The following is a 21,043-nucleotide window of genomic DNA, read 5'->3' as shown; positions in this document are numbered from 1 at the left end:
CAGGGTACCCTCCAGACATCCCACCCAGGGACTGTACCAGTCAGGAGTGCTGAGTGTGAACTCTCAGTGTGCCTCCTGTGTGCTTGTGTGCAAGCTTGTCTGTGTCCAGTCCCTACCCACCTGCCCCCTCCCCCCAGAAGTGACCACAGGGCGGCTGTTGGCTCTGCGTGCCATTTCAGTTTGTTTCTACACCTTTGCCTGGGAATCCAGGCACAGAGCCCCAGGTGAGCATTAGCTCCCGAGTCTTGCTGCAAGGCTACCTCGAGAGTGTGGGGAACAGTGACATCAGAGCAGGGCACATGAGGGTGCCGAGGCCTACCTCCCTGCCACATCAGTGACATTGGTCCTCGCTGGAACCTCACTGAAATCTCGTGACCTCATCAACCTGCTCCTGCTGACGGTCACTGGAATGGGAATGAAGGCAACGAGAGGCCAGCATGGGCCAAACCCAGGCTCACCAAAGGCGGCAGCTGTGGGAAAGTACTTTTCAAACCACAATCTCTGTTCAAAAGCTCCACAGTTTGTCTCTTCGTGTGTAAAACGGCCAGTCAGTCTGCACTCAGGAGAAGGAGGTCCTTCCTGGATGGTGTGCAGAAGAAGCTGTGCTCTCGCTGCCTTGGTTGGTGTTTTTACATAAAGTACTTTAAAGTGCATGAGAATCATGCTGCAATATAAGCATTCTAAAGCAAATATATATATATATATATATACATATATATTTCAAGATGAAAGTAAGCAGTTTTTAAATAAATTACTTGAATTTTCTGCATATTCAAAGGAATGCTGTGTTTAACGTCCTTGGCAGGCCTTTGTCTCGCCACGTTCTGCACACAGGTGGCACTCTGTAGTTTTAGTGTGTTTTCTATCTGGGGAGCAGAGGCGTGTGCTCAGGATACAAGGGGGCTTCCCACCTGCCTGGGTCTTCCCTCAAGCCTAGACCTGCAGAGGGCTGGCTCCACCTCCCAGTGCTTTCTGTGTTGCCAGTTGAGAACACAATTGCAAGTCTCCTGCTTGAGTAGGGGAAGTTGAACCACCAAACACAGTCCCCATGCTGAGCCTCCCCACCTCCCCTCCAGCTAAGCCCCATCAACTGGGTGCTCTGCCTCTCTGGGAACGCAGGCACTTCTGGGCTCCTCTTCAACCGGCATCCCTGGCAGGTTGTTCCTATGCAACTTGGCTTCCTCTGGTGGGTTTAAGATAGTGTCCCCTCCTTCCTGATGCTAAGGGCCACAGCCTCTGCTTTCCCACCTTGCCGAGAAGGTCAGGAGGAGGCAAGAGCCCAGAGAACACTAAGTGGGCAAAACCAGGCCCAACAAAAGGCCTGGAACCATCATAGGGGGTCTTAGAGGACCACATGCTGCTCAGAGCACTTCCCAGAGGCTTAATGCAGACCGTGCTCACTGAAGCTGGATGTCAGGAGGTTTGGGGTCTAACAGAGACCAGACCCACAGGAGGAAGAGAGATGGGATTACCATGCACAGTCTGCCAGCCCTTGAGATACTAGTCTCCACTCCACTGAAGTACCACAAGGACACTGTGTGTTCATGGCACAAGCCTTGGTAAAGTCACTGGTAAAATACTGACACCTGGTAAGAACAGTCAGCCAGAGACATGCCTGTTTGTTGCTGTCAGATCAGACTACACATCTGGTAGTTTTTAAGACCTGAGCCTGTTAGATGTTTGCATCCAAAGTCCTGCTGTCTGTGGGTCTAGCCAGTGTGAGGGCCCTTGGGCTGAGACCCATGGGTGGTAATGGCATTGGTTTTTTTGTTTTGTTTTTGTTTTTTTGGGGGGGCTTCCTTGCAGATAGAGACAGTGAGCCGTGGGCATCAAGGTGGATCGATGTTTCCTTCTCTGGGGTAGACCAGTAAGCCAGACCCTTTTGGCCTAGCCCTTCCCTCATTGAGAGGTTATTCTGAGATGGCACTAATGAGCAACTATCAGGGCCACCGCCTGTGTGTTGAAGAAACAAGGGAGGAAGACTGCCTTTGCAGTGTGTGACCCGGAAGCTTGCGGTGCTCAGACCAGCCCATGCATTTCTGTTTTCTGACCTGGGCTTGCACACCCAGAACCCATGGGTCGTGGGGCCCCACAGAGTGCACCTGAATAGTTCTTCTGTGGCCTGTGATCTTGATAGGAAGGGTGTTTTCATCACCTGAACCCAGGGGACTGGTAGGGCCAAGTAGATATACACTTGTGGCCAATGCCAAGGACGCAGATGGAGTTAGTTTTATAGTACCGTGGGTTTTGGACTCTGCAAGTGCCACCATATAGTACAGTATTAGCAGGAATTCCACTGGTCCAAGGCCTCAGAATGCATGCAGGTTACAGAAGAGAGTGAGGAAGGCATGAGCCCTGCTTCTCTTGCCTGTGAAAGTCAACTACCACAAGTTTTTGTTTTTGTTTTTAAAAGAGATGCCTCTTAAGATGTGTGGCCCAAGAGTATGAGCTGCTGGGAAGAAGCCCACAGCCTGCTTCTGGCTAGCGGCCAGAATGACATGGTGAGGCTCCCTGGTTTCTGGAAAGCTGGCTATGAGACATTGCTCTTAGCCTATGGTCTTAGCTGGAACATACAGTCCCACTGGCAGGTTCATAGCCCTTGAGACCCTCAGGGCCCTGTGATGGCTGGTTTGGGAAAAGTTGGGAGGGCGGGGGCAGGACCTGGTTGGGAGCCTCCTGGGGTGGTCAAGATGTCATTGAAGGTGCTGTGGCCTCTCCATCAGCAGCAGCCAGGGTGCCCACTGTCTTATCTCCTATAACCAGTGGAGTTGATGGCTCCCTTTGTGGTCAGTGTTCAGCCTCAGCCGCCATGGCTTACATGTGCCCCAGGCCAGTGTTGCAAAACACCACCCACTGAGACTGGACACCTGTTAACCCCACACGCACCAAATGCCACAACTCCCCAGCTGTTCTGCTTCCACCTGAGCCTTGTCTTCAGCCACCAACCAACACCTGGATTGTGCAAGTAAAGCCACTGGTGCAGGTGGTGTCCTCCAACAGCTGTCACCAGAAGTGGGCTCACTCCTCTGCATGTGAGCTAGAAAGCAGTGCTTTCGAGAGTGCCCGGGGACTTCTCAGCACGCAGTCAGTTTTGTTCCATTTTGAACTGACTCTTCAACGTAGCAAGCAGGGGCTATGCACCCAGTAGCTCATCATCACCTCATGAAAAGCCTGCATCACCACCATGGCTGAAGCCTGAGCTGGCCCTTTAGACAGCAACCCTTGGGCCTCCAGGAGAGCCCAGCGGCCTCCCCCGCTGCCTGCTGGAAGGTCCTATGCTCTGAGGTGTAGCAAGAAGAAGAGTTGTTGACTAGGTCTCCGCACAACGGCACTCCCCAGGCACCTCGGAACAAAAACTATTTAGTTCCTTTGTGAACTGGAAACAGGACAACTTGTTATCAACTTATTAAGTTGGAGCACTGTGAAAGCTCTTGCTGATTTTAGCAATGGTTAAGTGTGTGTTAAACACATGTTACATTTTCTGAAGAAACATAAAGTACTATCACACATGGCTTTTTTTTCTTCTTCTTCAATTGGGTGGATGTTTATGTCTGCCTCTGTCCAGAGCCCTTGGGCTTTGTCCTTTCTTTGTCACATGCCGGGCCACTGGTCCCTGTGCATTGTTCGGTGTGTTTGTGGCCTGACATCTTCCTGCCAGGCTTGTGCCTCCCCTGCCTCTGTTGCTCTGTTACGCTGTGGTTGACTCAATAAACATTTATCATTGCAGGTGATAGTGTGGACTTGTCATTTTCCAGTGGCTGACCTTCAGGAGCCTGTTGCGTTCAGGGGGAGGCAGAATGCTATTCCTGTCTGTGGCCAATGCCTGCAGGCACAGCCAGTTCCCCAGAGCTCTCCCCCTTGCCCACCACCACCACCACCACCACCACCACCACCAACGGATCACAAAATGGGCTCCTGCAGCTTAGGTCTCCAGATGCCCAGCCTCCCAGAGTCACTGCTGTCCAGAGGTGAGAAAGTTGAGTCTGTTCCTGGCGGTGGGTTAGGAACCTCCCTGCTGCAGGAAAACCTGTGTGCCTCCTAATGAGCAACAAGAAAGTGGGGGCTGGCCAACCCAGTCGGTGGGTGACTTTTGACCTTTGTGTGTATGGACAGCCTTGGGTACTAGTGGTAGGACAGGACATGTTATGTGTCTCCTGGTGACCTGCTAAGGTTTATAACAGTCACAACCCTTGACAGGGTTCTCTACCTGGATCACTCCCTGAACATGGGGCTGGAGTCATACAAATACCTATGGACAGATGTTTGCTGCTGCTGCTGCTGCTGCTGCTGCTGCTATTAGCTACAAACTCCTACTGTGGAGGCCTAAAGGACCCCTGAGCCAGCTACATACTGGGCTGAAGTTCTGGTTGTGACGCAGGGCCCTGAGGTCCTGTGCCCTCATTACATATAGAAGTTGGTCTTCACCCCACCTCCCACTAGAGAGCCAGGTGTGGTACCCCCTACTAAGTACCAGCCCTGTGCCTGAGATCTCGAGGTGTCTCAGGGATGGCAACTAGGAAGGAATTTCTGCAAAGGGGCACCCTGTTGCCTGCAGCAGGAGCCGGAATCCACACCTTCCAGGCCCCTTCAGCAGCAGTGGTACAGTGGAGGAGATGGCACTCAAACACCCAGCCTAAGTGACTGCAGCTGGGAAGCCACAGTCCTGATCTGGGATCCTCTTCTAGCTCCCTGAAGAGCGAGCTCTAAAGTCGTATGTATGCAGTAACTACTGAGGTACAGAAGCCCCAAGTCTCCTATCCCGTAGGCTTCACACCTGTGCTCTACCCACTGGAGGGGCAGGTGTGTACAGCTTCCTTCCTGAGGAAGTTCACTTTTTTTTCCCCTCCATACTAATGATGTAAATCAGGGCCTTGCTGCGCAGTCACACACTCTGCCATCAGCTGGTACTTGCATGATTTAAGTTGCATTTTGCTGAAAACTAACCATGTGAAGCGTCATATTTCCTTAGTTATGAGTGTTTTGCCTGTATGTTTATACATTCACTGTGTATGTGCAGGTGCCTGCAAAGGCAAGAAGAGGCCATTAGATCCCGTGGAGCTGGAGTTACAGATCCTGTGTGCCGTCCCATGGGTGTTGGGAGCCAAAACCAGGACCGGCCCTCCCCAACAGAAGCTTAAGCACAGAGCCACCTTTACAGCCCCGCTAGAAAGCTTTTTAAAGTGGCCATCTAAGTAGCTTTGTTGCTAAGGTACCTTTTACTGTTTTCATCTTGCTGATTTGTAGATGTTTCTTTACATAGTGGGGATTTAAGTTAAAAAAAAAAACTTTTGTCAGATGTAGTATTTCTCCCAGTTATGGTTTCTTTTTGTTTTATTTATTCGTTTATATTATGGATTTTGAAACAGGGCCTTCCTTGTTCTGTAGCTCAAGATAGCCTTAGACTCAACCATGATCCTCCTGCTTCGATCTCAGAAAAACTAGGATCACAGACATGACCAATGTGCCCAACTTCTTTTTTGTTTTTCTTTTTTAATACTGTGGGTTTGCTTTTTTATTTTAATTTATTTATTTTTGTTGTTGTTGTTTTTCTGAAAGGGTTTCTCTGTGTAACCTTGACTATCCTGGTCTCTCCTTGTAGACCAGGCTGGCCTCTTACTCACAGAGATCCACCTACCTCTGCCTCCTCAAGTGCTGGGATTACAGCTGTGCACCACCACACCTGGCTTAATACTGTGTTTTGATGGAGTCTCATAGAATTTTCTTTCATGTGTAGTGTTTTCCACATGTTCTTTTTTTTTTTTTTTTTTACCTTTTCAAGACAAGGTTTCTCTGTGTAGCCTTGGCTGGCTGTCCTGGACTCGTTTTGTAGACCAGGCTGGCCTCGAACTCACAGCAATTTGCCTGCCTCTGCTTCCCAAGTGCTGCGATTAAAGGCATGCGCTAGTGTTTCCCACATGTTCTTGAAAGCAGTCCTGCAGTCCTCTCCCACCCTTGTCTTTAGAGCGTCCAGCTGCACAGTAGGCCAGGGGAGTGCCCTAACACCCAGCCCATGCACCACTGTGCTTCAGTGGATGCCTCTCCTGGTCCTGTGGCTTTCCTTTTCTGTGATGTGGCCCAGAACCCACATTCTTGTCCTTCTGGCCTGCCTACCTGTCACGACAGATGCCATCATTGCTTTCTCAATCACTGCCATTTGCAGGGATGCTTAAAAATCACATCCTGTGGGACTTGTCTCTCTGATCTTTTAAAACGTTTCTCTCAGCATTTCTTCCTATGGTGTAAACCACTGCTGGAATGGAATTGCTGCGTCACAGTCACTCAGGAGAGAACATCGTTACAATGTTGAACTTTGCAGTTCATGAACGCAATATATCCTTTGAGACTTAAATTTTATATCCAGGGTGTCAGAGCTTTCAGGATCCTGGCTTTCAGGCGGTCCATCTCTTCCATTCTCCGCCTTCTACCTCCGCCTGCTCTACACCCAGTACAGCTTAAAAGTCCCTGGTTTTCTGCTGCAGTGTTGTGTCACATCTATTACTGAGTTTACTTTTACATTCCTTGGGTTTGTATGGACAGTGATGTCTGCAAAACTGGCCTTTCTTAGCTGTTGTTTTACACTTATTTTATGTGGATAAGTGTTTTCTCTGCTTGAATCTCTGTGCACCACGTGCCTGCATGGTCCACAAAGAGGCCAGAAGAAGTCATCAAATTCCCTAGAGGTGGAGTTACAGCCAGTTGTGAGCTGCACCATGGGTGCTGGGAACAGAACTAGATCGTCTACAAGAGCAGCCAGTGCTTTTAACCACTGAGCCATCTCTTCAGCTTTTGATTTTCTTTTTCTTTTTGGCGGGGCCAGGCAGAGTCTCATAGCTTCAGGCTGGCCTCCAGCTCCTGCCAATCCTATGAGGATTGCCTTCCAAATGCTAGGATTATAAGCCACCACAGCTACCCAGTTCAGTCTTTATATGCTTTCTGTTCTTGCCCAGTGTACTAGCTGAGCCTCTGTGCAGTGGTGCCTAGAGGTGAGAGCAGATGTCCTGCCTGTGCCCCAGCTTGGGAAAAGCAGTCTTCACTGTTATTTGCCATGTGTGCATTTGGTAGGTGCTTTGTCTGAGGAAGTTCCTGTGTAAGCTTACAAACACTTTAAAACACCACAAATAGGGCTGAGGATGTAGCCCAGTTGCTATAGGGCCTTACTGCCATGAACGAAGCTCTAGGCTCGAACTCGGCACCACCTCATAAGCCAAGCATAGCAGTTTCTAATTAAACTGAGTGGTCAGAGAGCATGGTCTATGGGATCAGGACCTGGTTGTCCTAGAATTCACTCTGTAGACCAGGCTGGCCTCCAACTCAGACATCTGCCTGCCTCTGCCTCCCGAGTGGGATTAGGACCTTTCGTAACTCTGTGTGGTCAGAGAGCATGTTCCTGTTCAGGGGATTTAGACCTTTCCTAACTGTATTGTCCAGCGTCTGCTGTAGCCTTCCCTCTATACTGCTGCTCTTGGATAGTCTACATCCTTAGAGTTCCACCACTGGAAAGATGCTGACATCTCCATATGTGGCCTGGGGCTTGTCTGTTTTCTGCTCTATTTCATGCCTCTATTAACGTATCTTACTGAATACGAGGCTGGTCCTTTTTTTCTTTTGGAGGCTGGTCTCAAACCTGCTACATGGTTGTGAATAACCTTGAGCTCCTGATCCCTGTCTTCACTTCCGGAATCCTGGAATCAGTTTAACTTTCTAAGTTGGCTGTGAGTCACTGTTTCCAGAAGTGGGTCATGTCTGACAGGAACATGGCCACATGAATGGTGTGTGTGTGTGTGTCTGTGTGTGTGTGTCTGTGTGTCTGTGTGTGTGTGTCTGTGTGTCTGTGTGTGTCTGTGTGTGTGTGTCTGTGTGTGTGTATTTGTATACCATCCTTTGCCCTTTTATCTCGGCCATATTTTTACAAACTGCATCTCTGGTAGACAACACATGATGACATTCAGGAAGGAGTCATCCTCTCTTTCCACCATGTGGGTCCCAGGAAGTGAACTCAGATTGCCAGGCTCAGTAGCAAACTTCACCCACTGAGCCATCTCAGCAGCCCAGTTGGATCATTTGTATGTAGTCAGGCAGCCTCTCTCCATGCATGTAATATGATTCAAGTGCTCCATCCCAAGGGTTAGGGGCCTACCTCAGCAGCAGCATTCACCTGTCTCTGCTCCCTGCCTGTGGATATAATGTGACCAGTGGCCCCCCCCTCTTCCTGGACTGCACCCTCAAACTTCCTTAAGTTGTTTTTGGCAGGTGCTTTGTCACAGCAACAAGAAACATAACCGATGCAAACACTAAGCTGTCCCCTCAGCCCCTCTCCACCTCTCTCCACCCTGAGTTGTCCAGGTTGGCTTTGAACATAGGCTGCCATTGAACTGACGACTCCCCCTGCCCCCCAGCCTCAGCTTCTAGAGTGCTGGGGTTACAGGCATGCACTGCTGGGCCTGGTAGGTGTTTTCGTTTTGTTTCCTTTTCAAAGACAGGCTTTCCCTGTATAGCCCTGGCTGTCCTGAAACTCGCTCCATAGACCAGGTTGGCCTCACACTCACAAAGATGCACCTGCCTCTGCCTCCCAAGTGCTGGGATTGAAGGTGTGTGCCACCACTGCCCAGCCTGGTAGGTCATTTTGGAGGCATTTTGTTTTATAACCATTCACATGGAGATGTCAGTGATGCACAGTTGACTACGCCTCTGTCCTCGGCTGACCACTGTTAAGCCCTGCAAAGCCATAGCAGGCAATACTCGCCACAGAATATATCTTCCTTACCCTTAAGGGGCGATCTAGACCACAGAGACATGCTCGTCACCATCAGGATGAGTTTGCACCTCCCTTCCTGGTCGTGTCTAAAACTCAGAAGAAACCAAAGGCATCGAAGTGTACTTTTTCATCTCAGTGATCCCTCACAAGGCTCTTAGACAAATACAGAGCCCTCTGGGACCAGTGCCCCACCACTGTCCACTGCTTCTCTTGATATAACTGACTGCTCCCTGAAGCCTCTGGTTTTCTGTACCGTTGGTTGTTCCATACGAGGTCTTAGAAATTATCACCACAGATGAGAGATGGAGTCAGACTCGGAACAACAGGATTGGTGCTTAGAATGAACAGAGACATTTAAGAAATAGTCTCCCATGTATGCCAGGTGTGTTTGGCATGCCTGTCACCCCACTACTTGGGTGACCGAGGCAGGAGCTGGAGGTTGAGGCCATCCTGGGCTTCAGAGTTAGACCTTGTCTCCAAAGCGAAAATGGTCACCTTCAAGACATCCCCAAGGCTGAGAGGATGTGGCTCAGTGCTAGCGCCCTTGTTTATCAGAAACAGACCCTGGTTCCTTCTCAGGCACTGCAAAGAAAAGGAACTTCCGGCATCAAGCCCTCTCTACTGTTTACAGCAACTAAATGAAGCAAGCATTTATTAACAAAACATTTATTATCCACAAGCTGTAAATGCCTGCTCATACGTGGACTGGCATTAAACAACTTAGAACGCAGTTATGATCAACTCCTACAGAGAAAGTTTGAACCAGTGCCCATTGCTGCTGGCCACATTGTCCTGGACATCTGGAACACCCCTCGAGGAGTAGTGACTCTAGGGAGGGGTGTGGCTCTGGGAGATCCTGTGCACTCTGTTCAAGGGAACCACACCTCAAGGGACCCCAGCGGTCGGTAGCACAGCCCCTTCAGGCTTGGACTCACATCTTACAAACATGAGCTCAAGTATCTCTGGATCCTGGCCTGGTCTCAGAGGCAGGCAGAGACCATTGGCAAGCCCTTGGTGACTGCCTTTACCATGGCACACATGGAGTCTTGAAAACCCAAGGCCGAGGATTCAGAGGGCTCCCTGCAGAGCGCACAGGAGGGTACGCAGGAGACAGGCCTCTCTGTGCCCAGGATCCACACTGAAGCCTACTTCACAAAACACTCCAGAATGAAACGGGAGCAGTGTGGTAAGTCCATGCGTAAGCCTCTGCAGGTAGCTACCTACAGTTCAACAGAGGTGTGTGTACACATGCAGGAGGCACAGCAAGGGCAGAGACGTCACCAGCCAGCGAGGCTGTCACTGTGCGTATGCTTCTGGGATGAGCTTCCTGCTTGCAGTCGTTGGTTTCTTCATCAAAACGTTAATGCTAAGACAGACCCACTTTCTGCACGGACAACCCTGACTGGTACAGTTTCCTCTCTGGGGCAGGCCTTGGTCGCCTGCCCTGAAGGGGGACAGCCTGGCCAGTGCAAGCCGGTTCTGTGTTTACCCTCAAATACTCAGAAGCCTCTCTGGAAGCAGGAAGTCAGTAGAAACCAAGCTGAAAGGCTCTATGGCCAACTGTTACACACCAGCCATGGCCTACGTGTGTGTAGAGTAAGCAAGTGAAGAGTGAACAAAGAGGAAAGGCCAGGCATGACGACTCCGGGTCATGTGTGATTCAGCTAAGCTGGCAGCTGTGGATTCTGAAAGTTTCTGGGTGACATGAGGTAACTTCACAGTGGCGGTAACCAGCAATAAGATGTTGCTTGCCCAAGGAGGCGAAGGCCCTTGGGAGCAGACGACAGGCCCCGCCTAGCCATTAACACCACTATGTGGTGGGAGGGAGGCGTCCTCTCACAGGGCAGCACTGGGTCAGCACATAGCTCTCACTCAACTTTCCAGATGGCGATCTTGCCCTCCTCCTGGCCTGCTCCACTCAGTACGTAGCGGTCCTCGGCAGAGCACAGAGTCCTCACGCTGTCCAAGTGTGCCACCAGTTCCTTTTCCATTGTCATCGTCTCCACGTCCATCACATAGATTTTCCCTCTGGTTTTTCCCTGAGACAGCCCTCTGCCACCCACCCAGATCTGTAGGGGAGAAACAAGGATACTCCTTAAAGCAGAGTGGTCTGTGACCAGTGTACCTCCCCAAACTCATGTCCCTCCTGCCAGCCAGGAGCCTGGGCACCTTCAGGCCACAGAAGGCTAGTCTCAGGCCTGAAAGCCCCGTGGGACCACGTGGCCATAGCTAACACGTCTCCTGAACTTGAGATCTGCTGAGGTCAACCTCAGTTGTAACTGGGAGATGACAGCAGCAGGAGCCTGAGTGGCGAGCATGTGACTCTCATATCACGTTCACACACTGGAGAACAGATGACTTACCAGTTACACTTCCATAAAGTGGATCCACACCCTGGTGCAATTACCTTGCCACATGTTAGGCAGGGCAGGGACCTGTCACCTCTTCTTTTCATTCCAGTTTCTCCCTTTGGGGATGGGACTGCCTCTTCCACTAGTGCATTCTGCACAGGAGGGGGCCCCGGGATGGACCCCACTCACAGCCTTGCTACAGTTGGGGTGAGTGCTCTCTAATCTCAGCTTGGCTCTCCTGGAGCCTGTTGAGCCCTGTGGGAGGTTTGAGGTCAGTGAAGGTGCCCCAGAGGGAATTGTAGGACGCTGGGCCTTTCCTGCTGTTTGTCTCCTGGCCAGGACCTAAGCAGTCTTCTCCCACAGGCACTCACCCACACTGTGCCTCACCCCAAGCCCCAGAGCTGTGGGTCTGCTGGCCATGAACCACAGAGACCTTTCCCCTTCTCAGGCTGTTGGCTGCAGTGGCAGGAGGCTGGCCTGAGTCCACCAGCTCTCCTCAGGTAAGGCCTGAGCCCTTCTCAATCAGTGACAGAATGGTCTGGGACTTCGGGGCTTGGAGGTAAACTGTGTGGCTGTACTTTGTATGTGGGAACACTGCAAGCTGCACAGACCACCCTGCTGAGTAGTGTCTCCCAGCAGGTCACATCCTTTCAGAACGGAAAATGATTTAGAAAGAATCCTAGGTGAGATGTGGCCAGCCACAGTGTCCTGGGCCCTTAGGAGACACAGAGAGGTGCCACATGAGGACTGGCTGATGGGAGAGGCATGTCCACAAGCCAAGATGGTCAAGCATGGCCTCTGCAGGCACCAGAAGCTGTGTGGAAGGCAGGTCTCCACTGAGATGCAGCAGCCAACCTGCCCACAGCTGGGCTTGCCACTGACTCCCCAGGCAGCACTATGAAACCCGAGGCAGCACTATGAAACCCGAGGCACATGACAACCAGCATCACAGCCAGCCTCATATTCCACTAAGGAGGGAAGGAACCTTAGAAGAGGAGGCAGAGCCGCATGGACAAGGCCAGAGGGATCTGAGGGGACTGCTGGTAGCTAGACGCCTTCACCTCACCTGCCTCTTTACACGGATCATGCAGCTGACCTCGGCACAGTCTTGCAAGTGGGTCTTCTGAGGAGGCTGGCCCAGGTCCTTCAGGCTCCAAATGTACAGGTCACTGCTCCCCACGCAGGCCACCCACAGCTGCTCCTTCTGGGATAGAAATCACCATGAGACAATGGCACTGTGACCAAGACAGCCCAAGCCTGGACTTCAGCACACAGGCCCGGAGTACCTCAGGCAGAAGCTGGAAGGCCAGGAAGGAGGCGTGTGCCTTGTCCAAGTTCTCAGTCCTCAGCTCTTGACGAAGAAACCCCTGCAGTGTCATCGCCATGATCCTGCGGGCTGTGCCTGTGGGAGGAAGAACCAAGAGGAAGGATGGGGCTGAGTATGCTCAAAATGGGAGAGCAAAGAGTCAGGAGAGTCTAGCAAAAGAGGCAGGAGATGCGGGGGACGCTGGCACCTAGCACTCTCTCGAAAGGTACTGCCTGCCCAGCCGGGGTCTCTTCCTGTGACTGCCATGGTGCTTGGTTCACGGTTCCCATGAGATGTTGTAACACAGACAGGGACTTGGCATTCTCTCTGTCACTTCGTGGTGATCCGGAGCCCGAGCCCAATCCTGGGCGTTGCTCTCAAGCATAGCAAACGGGGAAATGTGGGTGGCAGGACTCACCAGGAATGATAGGCATCCTGGCAAAATAAGTTTTCTTAATTTCTCTGAAGGACTGCTGGCTGCCCAGTGATGCGAGGCTGCGCAGTCACCCTTAAGAGCACCCACGCGAAAGGGAAGTGGGAAAGGAAGCTGCAAAGAGAGCAGAGAAGAGGGAGCTGGGTTAAAATACTCAGTGAGGGCAGTAGCAGGCAGGTAAGGAGGGACAAGAGCAGGCCAACAGTCTGGGTGCAGTGGCGGGAGGCTGGCGGACTCCATCATCAGCTCTCCTCAGGTAAGGCCCGGTCCCTTCTGAGTCAGTGACAGAGTAGGGACAGTGAGTCAGGAAACTCAAGAAGAGCCATAGCTGCCTAGTGAATTTGAGGTCATTGTTGTCTACACAGCACCCTGGAAAAACAGAAGAGGAAGAGAGACAGAGCAAGGAAGCATGTGCAGAAGCAGTGTGCTTAGGCCTAAGCATGGTGTGCTGACAGCGAGAGGCCTCACAGCACAGGCAACTCCTGCATCCCAGGATGTTCTGAAACATGCCGGAACACGAGCCAGCCCGTCCCATCACCCCTTGGCAAACTGACTCAGCTCTAGACCCTGGGGTCCCAGGGATGGGCTAGGGAATGACACAGGTGACAACAGCTAGCCTGGCCAGGCTTGCCTTCAGAGGCAGGTGTGGCACACTCAGAAGAGGTCGCAGGGGCCAAGCCAGGGTCACTGGGCCAGCCTCACCCCCCACACCCACAGCAGGGTACAAAAAATGGAGCTGGGGAGTGGCAGAGAAGTAGCAGATGGCAGCCATCCACCAGCCTGTCAAGGAATGGAGAGGAGGCCTGGAGAGTGGCAAGCCACGCCACTGGGGCAGCATGGTTGCCAGAAGAGAGGAGCCATTTAAAAATCAAAGCTGGAAACGTAGAATGAGGGGGAAAGGGGCCCAACCCAGAACAGCATAGGGTACCACCATGCTCACCGCCTGAAAACTTACAACACCACAGGCGGTCACTGTGCAGGCTGATGGACACGAGGTCACCACACGGCAGCTGGAGCCGGCTGGTCACTCGAAGTGTGCTGACATTCCACGCCAGGACCGTCCCATCCAGACTACAGGAGTAGATCTCACTGAGGGATGAGACACACATGTACGCATTCAACAGGCCACGTGGCACATTGCATCTAACCTAGTGGGTAAATGAAGCCGCCAGTCACAGTAGAGATGGTGATAAGTTTAACACACTAGGGACAGAACAGGGTCTTGGGTGCCTGGTTCCCAGCTCTAGCCCTAGTGAGATTGATGGGGTGTCACAGAGCCTCAGTGCCACCAGTCACTGCACCAGCTCTTGAGCAGGGCTGTCCAGCGCAGAGGACCCAGGGAGGGCAGGCTCACCAGCACCCAGGGGTAGGCAACCACAATGGCTAGTTGGGGTAGCCAGTGGCCAATACTATTTGTAATCCCTGTACCTTTCCAGCTCTGTCAGGCCTGACCTTGCTGCAGAGCACCGTGGGTAAAACTGCTCACTTGGAAGTTGGCATGCTTAAGTAAAGACGGTATGACACAAGCTGGTATCATGGGTTGCACTGTGTCCCTGAGAAATGATACAGTGGGATCCTTGCACTCGGCGCGCCTCAGTACATGACCTGACTTAGACACAGGGTCTCTGAAGGTGTGGCCAAGTTGACACGTCATTACAGCAGGCACTGGCCCATTAGCACTGGGGGAGGTGTGGTAAGATGACATAATAATATATTTACAAGCCAGGGGACACCAAGGCAACCATCAGATCTGGGGAGGCCAGAAGGAGCCCAGCCTACCCCAGTGACTTCTTTGTCTAAGAAGGTGGCTTGGGGAGACCAATACACAAGGGAGGCTATCTATCAGGATATACATAGCAAGTGATCCAAGAAGCAGGTGGCCTTGAGGTGGTGACCTCCATGGCTTCCCCAAACCTGCCTCTGGATGCTGGAGGATGAATAGATGAGTGAAGCCTCAGGCTGAGGGCCATATTCCAGCACCCATCTGCATCCTGGGCAGCACCCTATACTCTCCTGTACCCTCAAACTGGCCAGGATAATTTGAGAGTTTTATGGGTCAAATCTCTCCCAAGATGGCTTTGGCAATGTAACTGGTGGCAGTGGGGGGAGAGGGGAGGCTTAAAGGCAGGAACACATGGGTGAAATGGGGTTCACATGTGACTCTTGCATGTTCACCCTCCAGTTGAGGCCCCATCCAGAGCTGCCTGCCTTGCATACCTTTGGCAGGAAGGGTGGAGGCCCCTGAAACAAGCTGGAAGGGTTTGAAAATAAAGCAACCAGGGCGCCAGACCCCTCCCGCCAGGACACTTGCAACACTAGCTTACAGATTCAGCCACCCCCATCTACCTGCAGACAGCTGGCCTTTTGTGAATCTTGGAGGCTTGGGGAAAGGATGTCTCACAGTGGCATTTTACAGAGAGTCAACACCAAGAACTGAGGTGCTTTCTCATACAAAGTCAGATTTCTGAAAGCTGAGAAATCCAGCCACAGCCAGCATTTCCTGGAGGGGGCGCCCTCTTCAGTTTCCCAAAAGCATTGGCTGCTCTAAGTCCTCTTGGCTGTAAGGCAGAGAGCCAGCACTGCTTCTGTCATCTCAACAGACTCCTTTCTCTCTACTCACAAGCAGAGCCAGGCCACATGTGTCTTCTACCTCCTCCCCTTCCAGACACCTTTTGCCTGGCCAGGAAGCTTGAAACCTCTTAGCATCCACACCCCCGGGAGCCAAGCTTTTCCTGTTTCTAACCCCATAGGGCCCTGGTACCTGGGCTTCTTTCCATTCTGCATGGCCAGGCCAGTGACTGCAGCTCGGTGATCCGTGAGCTGCTTGTTGCAGGACATGCTGTGGACGTTGATGATGTAGATGACGGAGTCTTCAGAGCCCACCCACACCTGGCTGTGCTCTGCCATCAGCATACAGTTCTAACGGGAGCCAAGATGGAAGGGGGGACATGTACAAGCCAGTTCACAGTCTGCACAGTTACCACCAGCCCTGAAGCGGCAAACATGAGCACTTGATCTACAGGGTCTTGCAAAGGCCCAGTCTTGTTCAAATCACGTGGGTTCCCATTAAAGCTACCTTATTGAGAATACAGTATAAACCATGGCAGAAAACACACTGGGGAAGGAAGGGATGGTGGTCCACAGTGTGAGCTGAGGAGCAGCATCTCTGCTCAGCCTCAGAAGGAACACACACACACACACACACACACACACACACACACACACACACACACTGCACACCAGGTCTTGATTGCCACAAAGGCACCATGAGCATAGATTTTGGGGTAAAGACAGGTTGATAGCAGGTGGCTGAATTTGCAGTAATGAAGATGTATAGAAGGAATGGCCAACCAAGCCATCAGGGTCTCTGGCTTCTCAAAGTTCACACCCAGGGATGCTAGGCGACGGGCTGTCTGTTGAATCACTCTGAACATCATCCTGGGTTAAAGGCGCTGCACTTACCACTTTAGAGGCACCCACTTTAAAGCAATGCTGGTGGATGGTCCAAGAGGAAGCGTCAAACACGACCACTTTGCCTTCACTCAGGGCACACCACAACTTGGGGTGTGCATCTTCAATTTTCTCTGCAGGGTCAAGGCGCCCTGAAGAGGAAAGTGGTCCCAAAGCTCTTAAGTGACTGTCAGATCAACCGGGGGGGGGGGTAACCTCCTACCTTCCAGATACCCACAAAACCCCAGTGCAGTGCAAAGCGCAGGGGTGTGGAGATGACAGAATGCCACCCTCCCTGTGGAGTCTCGGGTCTTGTGAGAGCCCCTGGAAGGGATAGACAACTATATAGAGTGGGGATTTCTGCTGCACCAGGGCCCCCAGGTAAGCAGGAGGTATGAGGAGGGCTGATGACCACTGGGTACAAGAGGAAGAAACCAGGATACAGTGTGCCCACCACTTTCCACACCTACTCAGAGCTTATGTAGCAGGGTTTGCTTAAAGTTGTCACCAACGTTTAGTGCTTAAGTTCAACTTACTTATTTTGGGTTTTTGAGATGGGTCTCATGTAACTCATACTGGCCTTGAACCTGTGATAACCCTCCTGCCTCATCCTCCTGAATACTGAGATTATAGGTAATGCACCATCACATCTCAGGGAGTCATGCTCCAAATGGCTGGGTGGGAGCCCCTCATGACGTCAGCATGCTGGGATCACACTTGCCAGCCCAGTCCCTAGGCTCCCACTCTCCTGATAGCAACTTCTTGAGATTATTTATTATTATTATTATTATTATTATTAATTATTATTTTATTATATTTACATTTTGTGTGTATGTGTGCATGCACACATAAGCAGAAGTCAAATGACAATTTTGGGGAGGCCTCTCCTTCCACTATGTGGGTTCCAGGGATCAAATTCAGGTTTTCAGGGTTGGTGGCAAGCAAGCACCCTTACCCACTGAGCCACCTCACCAGCCTAGAAACCATTAACGTAGTCAAATCCATGGAGTCCTTCAGTACTTAGGAATTTGGGGTTGGCCTGGCCATGCCTGTGCTATTGGGTGTGCTGGTCTGGGAGTCACTCATAAGCACCTTTCTCATCTAGACTTCAGTCCACTTGGAACAGGTGTGGTGACCGAAGTGAGTAGGGCTCCAGCTTCCCATTTGGGGATGGGCTATCCCACCACCGTCTGGTTATACAACCGTTTGCCAACAGCGACCTCCTCAATCAAGGACAAGGGCTGACATATAGCATGTGAAATGCCATATACTGACTACAGAGGACAGGGAATGAGTATTCTGGATCCCCACCAAAATTACTGCCCAAGTATAGGGTACCAGGTGGTCAAGTGGGCAGAGTGGCCATGATAGCTTTGCCCTTGAGGCTCAGAATTCCATCCTATAGACAGAAAACACCTTCCCTATTTCTAGCATGGGGCTTTCCCTTCTCTGCTGCCAGGCTGACCTGTAACACAAATCTAAGTTGGTCGCAAACAAGATACCTGGAGTATACAGCAAGATGTCAACAGCTTGGGGAGCGGTCTCTCCAGCCGAAGGGTTAATCTTGTGTTTTAGGGTCTCCAAGGTTGTCTTTGGGACTGCCATGGGCACTGAAACACAACGACAGTTGGACAGCATGGTAGCCAACTTAGAAAACTGTTAGGAGTTTGTGGTAAAAACCAAACATGTCCTGAAGAGGGCGCTCTTGGAAACCAATGTTAGGGATAGTACCATCCCAGCTGCCCTCTGGCCTCATCCCTGATGGGGATCAGGAGCAAGAAGGTAGCAGGTACCTATGTGTTCCTGGTTGAACAGTGCACTGTTGTGTGTATTTCACATTTTCTTTCACTATTTTTAAACATTTTTGTGTGTGGTGCACACACCGCAGGATGCATGTGGCGATCAGAGGACTACTGCTGTGAGTCAGGTCCGTCCTCCAACCATGTGGATCTCAGGGACTGAGCTCAGGTCACCAGGCTTGACAGCAAATGCCTTTACCTAGCGAGCCATCTTGCCAGCCCCATGTCACTTTTTCTTTACCCATTCAATCTGTTAACAGACACCTAGTCTAGTTACATGATTAAGACACTGAAAACAGTTCCAGCGCACAATCCAACATGTTCTCAGGCAGTGCTAAAACCGCCTTCCCTGGGGATTTTTGGCCAGGTTGAGGGACCCTCCCACTAGCCCCCCACCCCCACCCCCATGCCCAGGCACCTCCTTAGCCTCCCATCCGCATGGATTCCCTGCACCGCAGTGGAGGCTATGCCTTAGGGACTTGCTGGTGGCCTCTCCCACATCCCTCTTTCATTAAGCCTCGCAGGTGACGTGACTGCTGTTGTCCTCATTTTTTTTTTTTCCAAAAGAAACAGAATCCTGTCCCTTTCTTGCAGAGGAGCATGCAATCTGAAGGTCACCTGGCCTCCCAGATGGGTCCTGGCCTCCAACAATGCAGGAAGTGATGGCAGGACCCGCTGCCACTGCCTCTCCACCTGCTGCCTCCCGTGACTGTCTTGAGTTCTCCTTTCATTTTGTGTGCTTTTAGACTTTCCAGCACAAGTGGACTGCATGCTTCTGAATTAAGCTTGGGCTCCCATGGGTTAAGCCACACACTAAAAAGGTATTTCTAAACCAGGTCAGGAATTCAGCACGCTGTGACCTGAGCTCAGATGGCTCCTCCTGTGCCATGGGAACAAGGTGATGATGATAGAGCCTGTGCTGGGTGTTACTATGGCAACTCCGTAAACTGTTTACAGAGGAGCTAGAAAGCTGTTCCATAAACCGCTGGCAACGATAAGGCATGCATTTAGAGTTGTGTAAACAACTGAAGTGCAGTGTTTATTTGATTTTATTCCCATCTGAGGACAAGGGCAGTTCTGTTGAGACCCAGGACTGCTAGACCAAGCTCCTGGAGGGCCCAGTGGGTCTCCAGGCAACATGGGCCACCTGAGCCTCCTGGCTGCTGTCCCAGCTCAAGCAGGAACAGGTTCTATGACCAGAAAGTATCAGAGCCACACAGTCAGTGACAGACATATTACAAAGGGCAAGATGAAGATACGTCAATGTGAGCAAGCATCTAGCCTGGTGTGCTTTCTAATTCTTGGACGACTGTCTTTAAAACCTGAGTACACGGCCTAGAGGTCAAATGAACCCGCACATACATTCCCAGCGACCTTCATGAGACAGAAGGCAGATCCAGCTTAAATGTCCACTACAGATGAAGGGGTATAGAAATGCACCGCTACCAGACAACACAGTATTATAGCCATTGCAGAAATGAAAGGACTGGTAGATGGCTCAGTGGGTTGTATGCTTGCTTATGATAATGAGGACCCATGGAAAGCCAGGAGCAAGAGGGTGCTCCTGCCATCCCTGTTCCTGTGGCCAGACAGAGGGCGGGGCTAGGAGACTCCCCCAGAAGCGTGTAGGCCAGCTAGCCTGACGTACACAGCAGCAAAACATAAAAGAGATGACCCCACCTCAAGCAAGATAGAAAGTGAGAACTAACACCTGAGCTTGTCCTCTGACCTGCATCCACACACGCCACGGCCGGCACACACCCACGCCCACACCCACACCAACAGTACACCACACACATCATACAGAATGCAATCTCTTTAAAAGAATGACGTTCCAGTACAAGGCAGCGCATGAGGGAACTGAGGAAACATTGTACTGAGTGAAAGGATGAAGTCGGGAAGGCTCGCAAGTATGGGAGCCACCCAGGACAGACGAGATCACAGCGATAGCGAACAGACGGGCCACCAGGACCATGAGGTTGATGCTAAGCAGGTGTGGGAGATCCCCTTGCAGAGTGTGAGTGTCTCAGAGCCATCACAGGGTTGGTGTCACCACTCTTCAAACACCCTTAGCCTAGTAAGTCACAGACTCTAAAGAGGTCCATGGTGAGACCGACATCTCAGTATCAATAGGACCTGGGCGGCATTGCAGCCATCCCTACTTCATCAACTTGTGCTCTGAAATGAGCTTCCTGTTGTTTAATTTCACACACTCTCTGTGGTCTCTATACGTTTCCTATCTCTAGTATGCACGTCTCAAGGCAGGAGGCTGCAGGAGGACATTTAAAATGGAAACAAAGCAGTGGGGCACAGTGGCGCACACCTGTCACTCCAGCACTCGGGGAGGCAGAGGCAAGCGAATCTCTGTGAGTTCGAGGCCAGCCTGGTCTACAAAGCGAACCCAGGACAGCCAGGGCCATACAGAGAAACTCTGTCTCAAAAACAAGCAAGCAAACACACAAATAAATAAAAACAGAAACAAAGCAGGAGCCAAGAAGACTCAAGGCATCTCCTTACCACATTAGTCCTAGACTTGAAATATTGACCTCTGTACAGCTTTAGAATGTGAGAGCCGAAAAGAAATGAGCAAGAAGGATGCTGGATTTTTCTGTCCCAGAAAGCTATCCAGTTAAAGGTAAAAAGATGCTGGGCATGGCAACTCACACCTGCAGAAGGATCAGAAATGTAAGGCCATCTTCTTCTACAGAAAGAGTTCAGGACCAGCCTGGGCTACACAAGACTGTCTCAAAGAAAGAAAGAGAGGAAGGAAAAAAAAAAAAAAAAAAAAAGACGTTGGTATTGAGGGCTACCCTTGCCAAGTGCGGCATTAATCCACTGTTCAACTGGCCACCAGGTGACGAGAGGCCGTCGCTGTCCCATGAGCGTGGTTCTGACCAGAGAGGCCGTTGCTTCCAGCCTTCCAGACATTTCTAGTGTGCTCAGTCAGAC

At 51.3% G+C, this 21,043-nt stretch overlaps 1 protein-coding gene across 1 annotated transcript in view; it reads right to left on the bottom strand.

Annotated features, from left to right (window-relative positions):
- Positions 1 to 10,610: 10,610 nt before the first annotated feature.
- The window catches only part of Dennd3 (DENN domain containing 3), a 56,275-nt gene continuing 45,842 nt past the window's right edge, over positions 10,611 to 21,043 (bottom strand). The window contains exons 17-23 of the mRNA XM_051159715.1: positions 17,798 to 17,905; positions 16,308 to 16,447; positions 15,607 to 15,764; positions 13,801 to 13,934; positions 12,393 to 12,508; positions 12,173 to 12,310; positions 10,611 to 10,824 (exon numbers count right to left, since the gene is read on the bottom strand). Coding sequence (XP_051015672.1) covers positions 10,624 to 10,824; positions 12,173 to 12,310; positions 12,393 to 12,508; positions 13,801 to 13,934; positions 15,607 to 15,764; positions 16,308 to 16,447; positions 17,798 to 17,905 — 995 coding nt within the window. The 3' untranslated portion in view covers positions 10,611 to 10,623. The remainder of the gene's footprint in view (positions 10,825 to 12,172; positions 12,311 to 12,392; positions 12,509 to 13,800; positions 13,935 to 15,606; positions 15,765 to 16,307; positions 16,448 to 17,797; positions 17,906 to 21,043) is intronic.

Source organism: Acomys russatus, chromosome 17, assembly GCF_903995435.1.
Source record: "Acomys russatus chromosome 17, mAcoRus1.1, whole genome shotgun sequence".
In the NCBI taxonomy this organism is placed as follows: Eukaryota; Metazoa; Chordata; class Mammalia; order Rodentia; family Muridae; genus Acomys; species Acomys russatus.
Note: the sequence above shows the minus strand (reverse complement) of the source record. Positions and strands in the feature narration are given on the sequence as shown.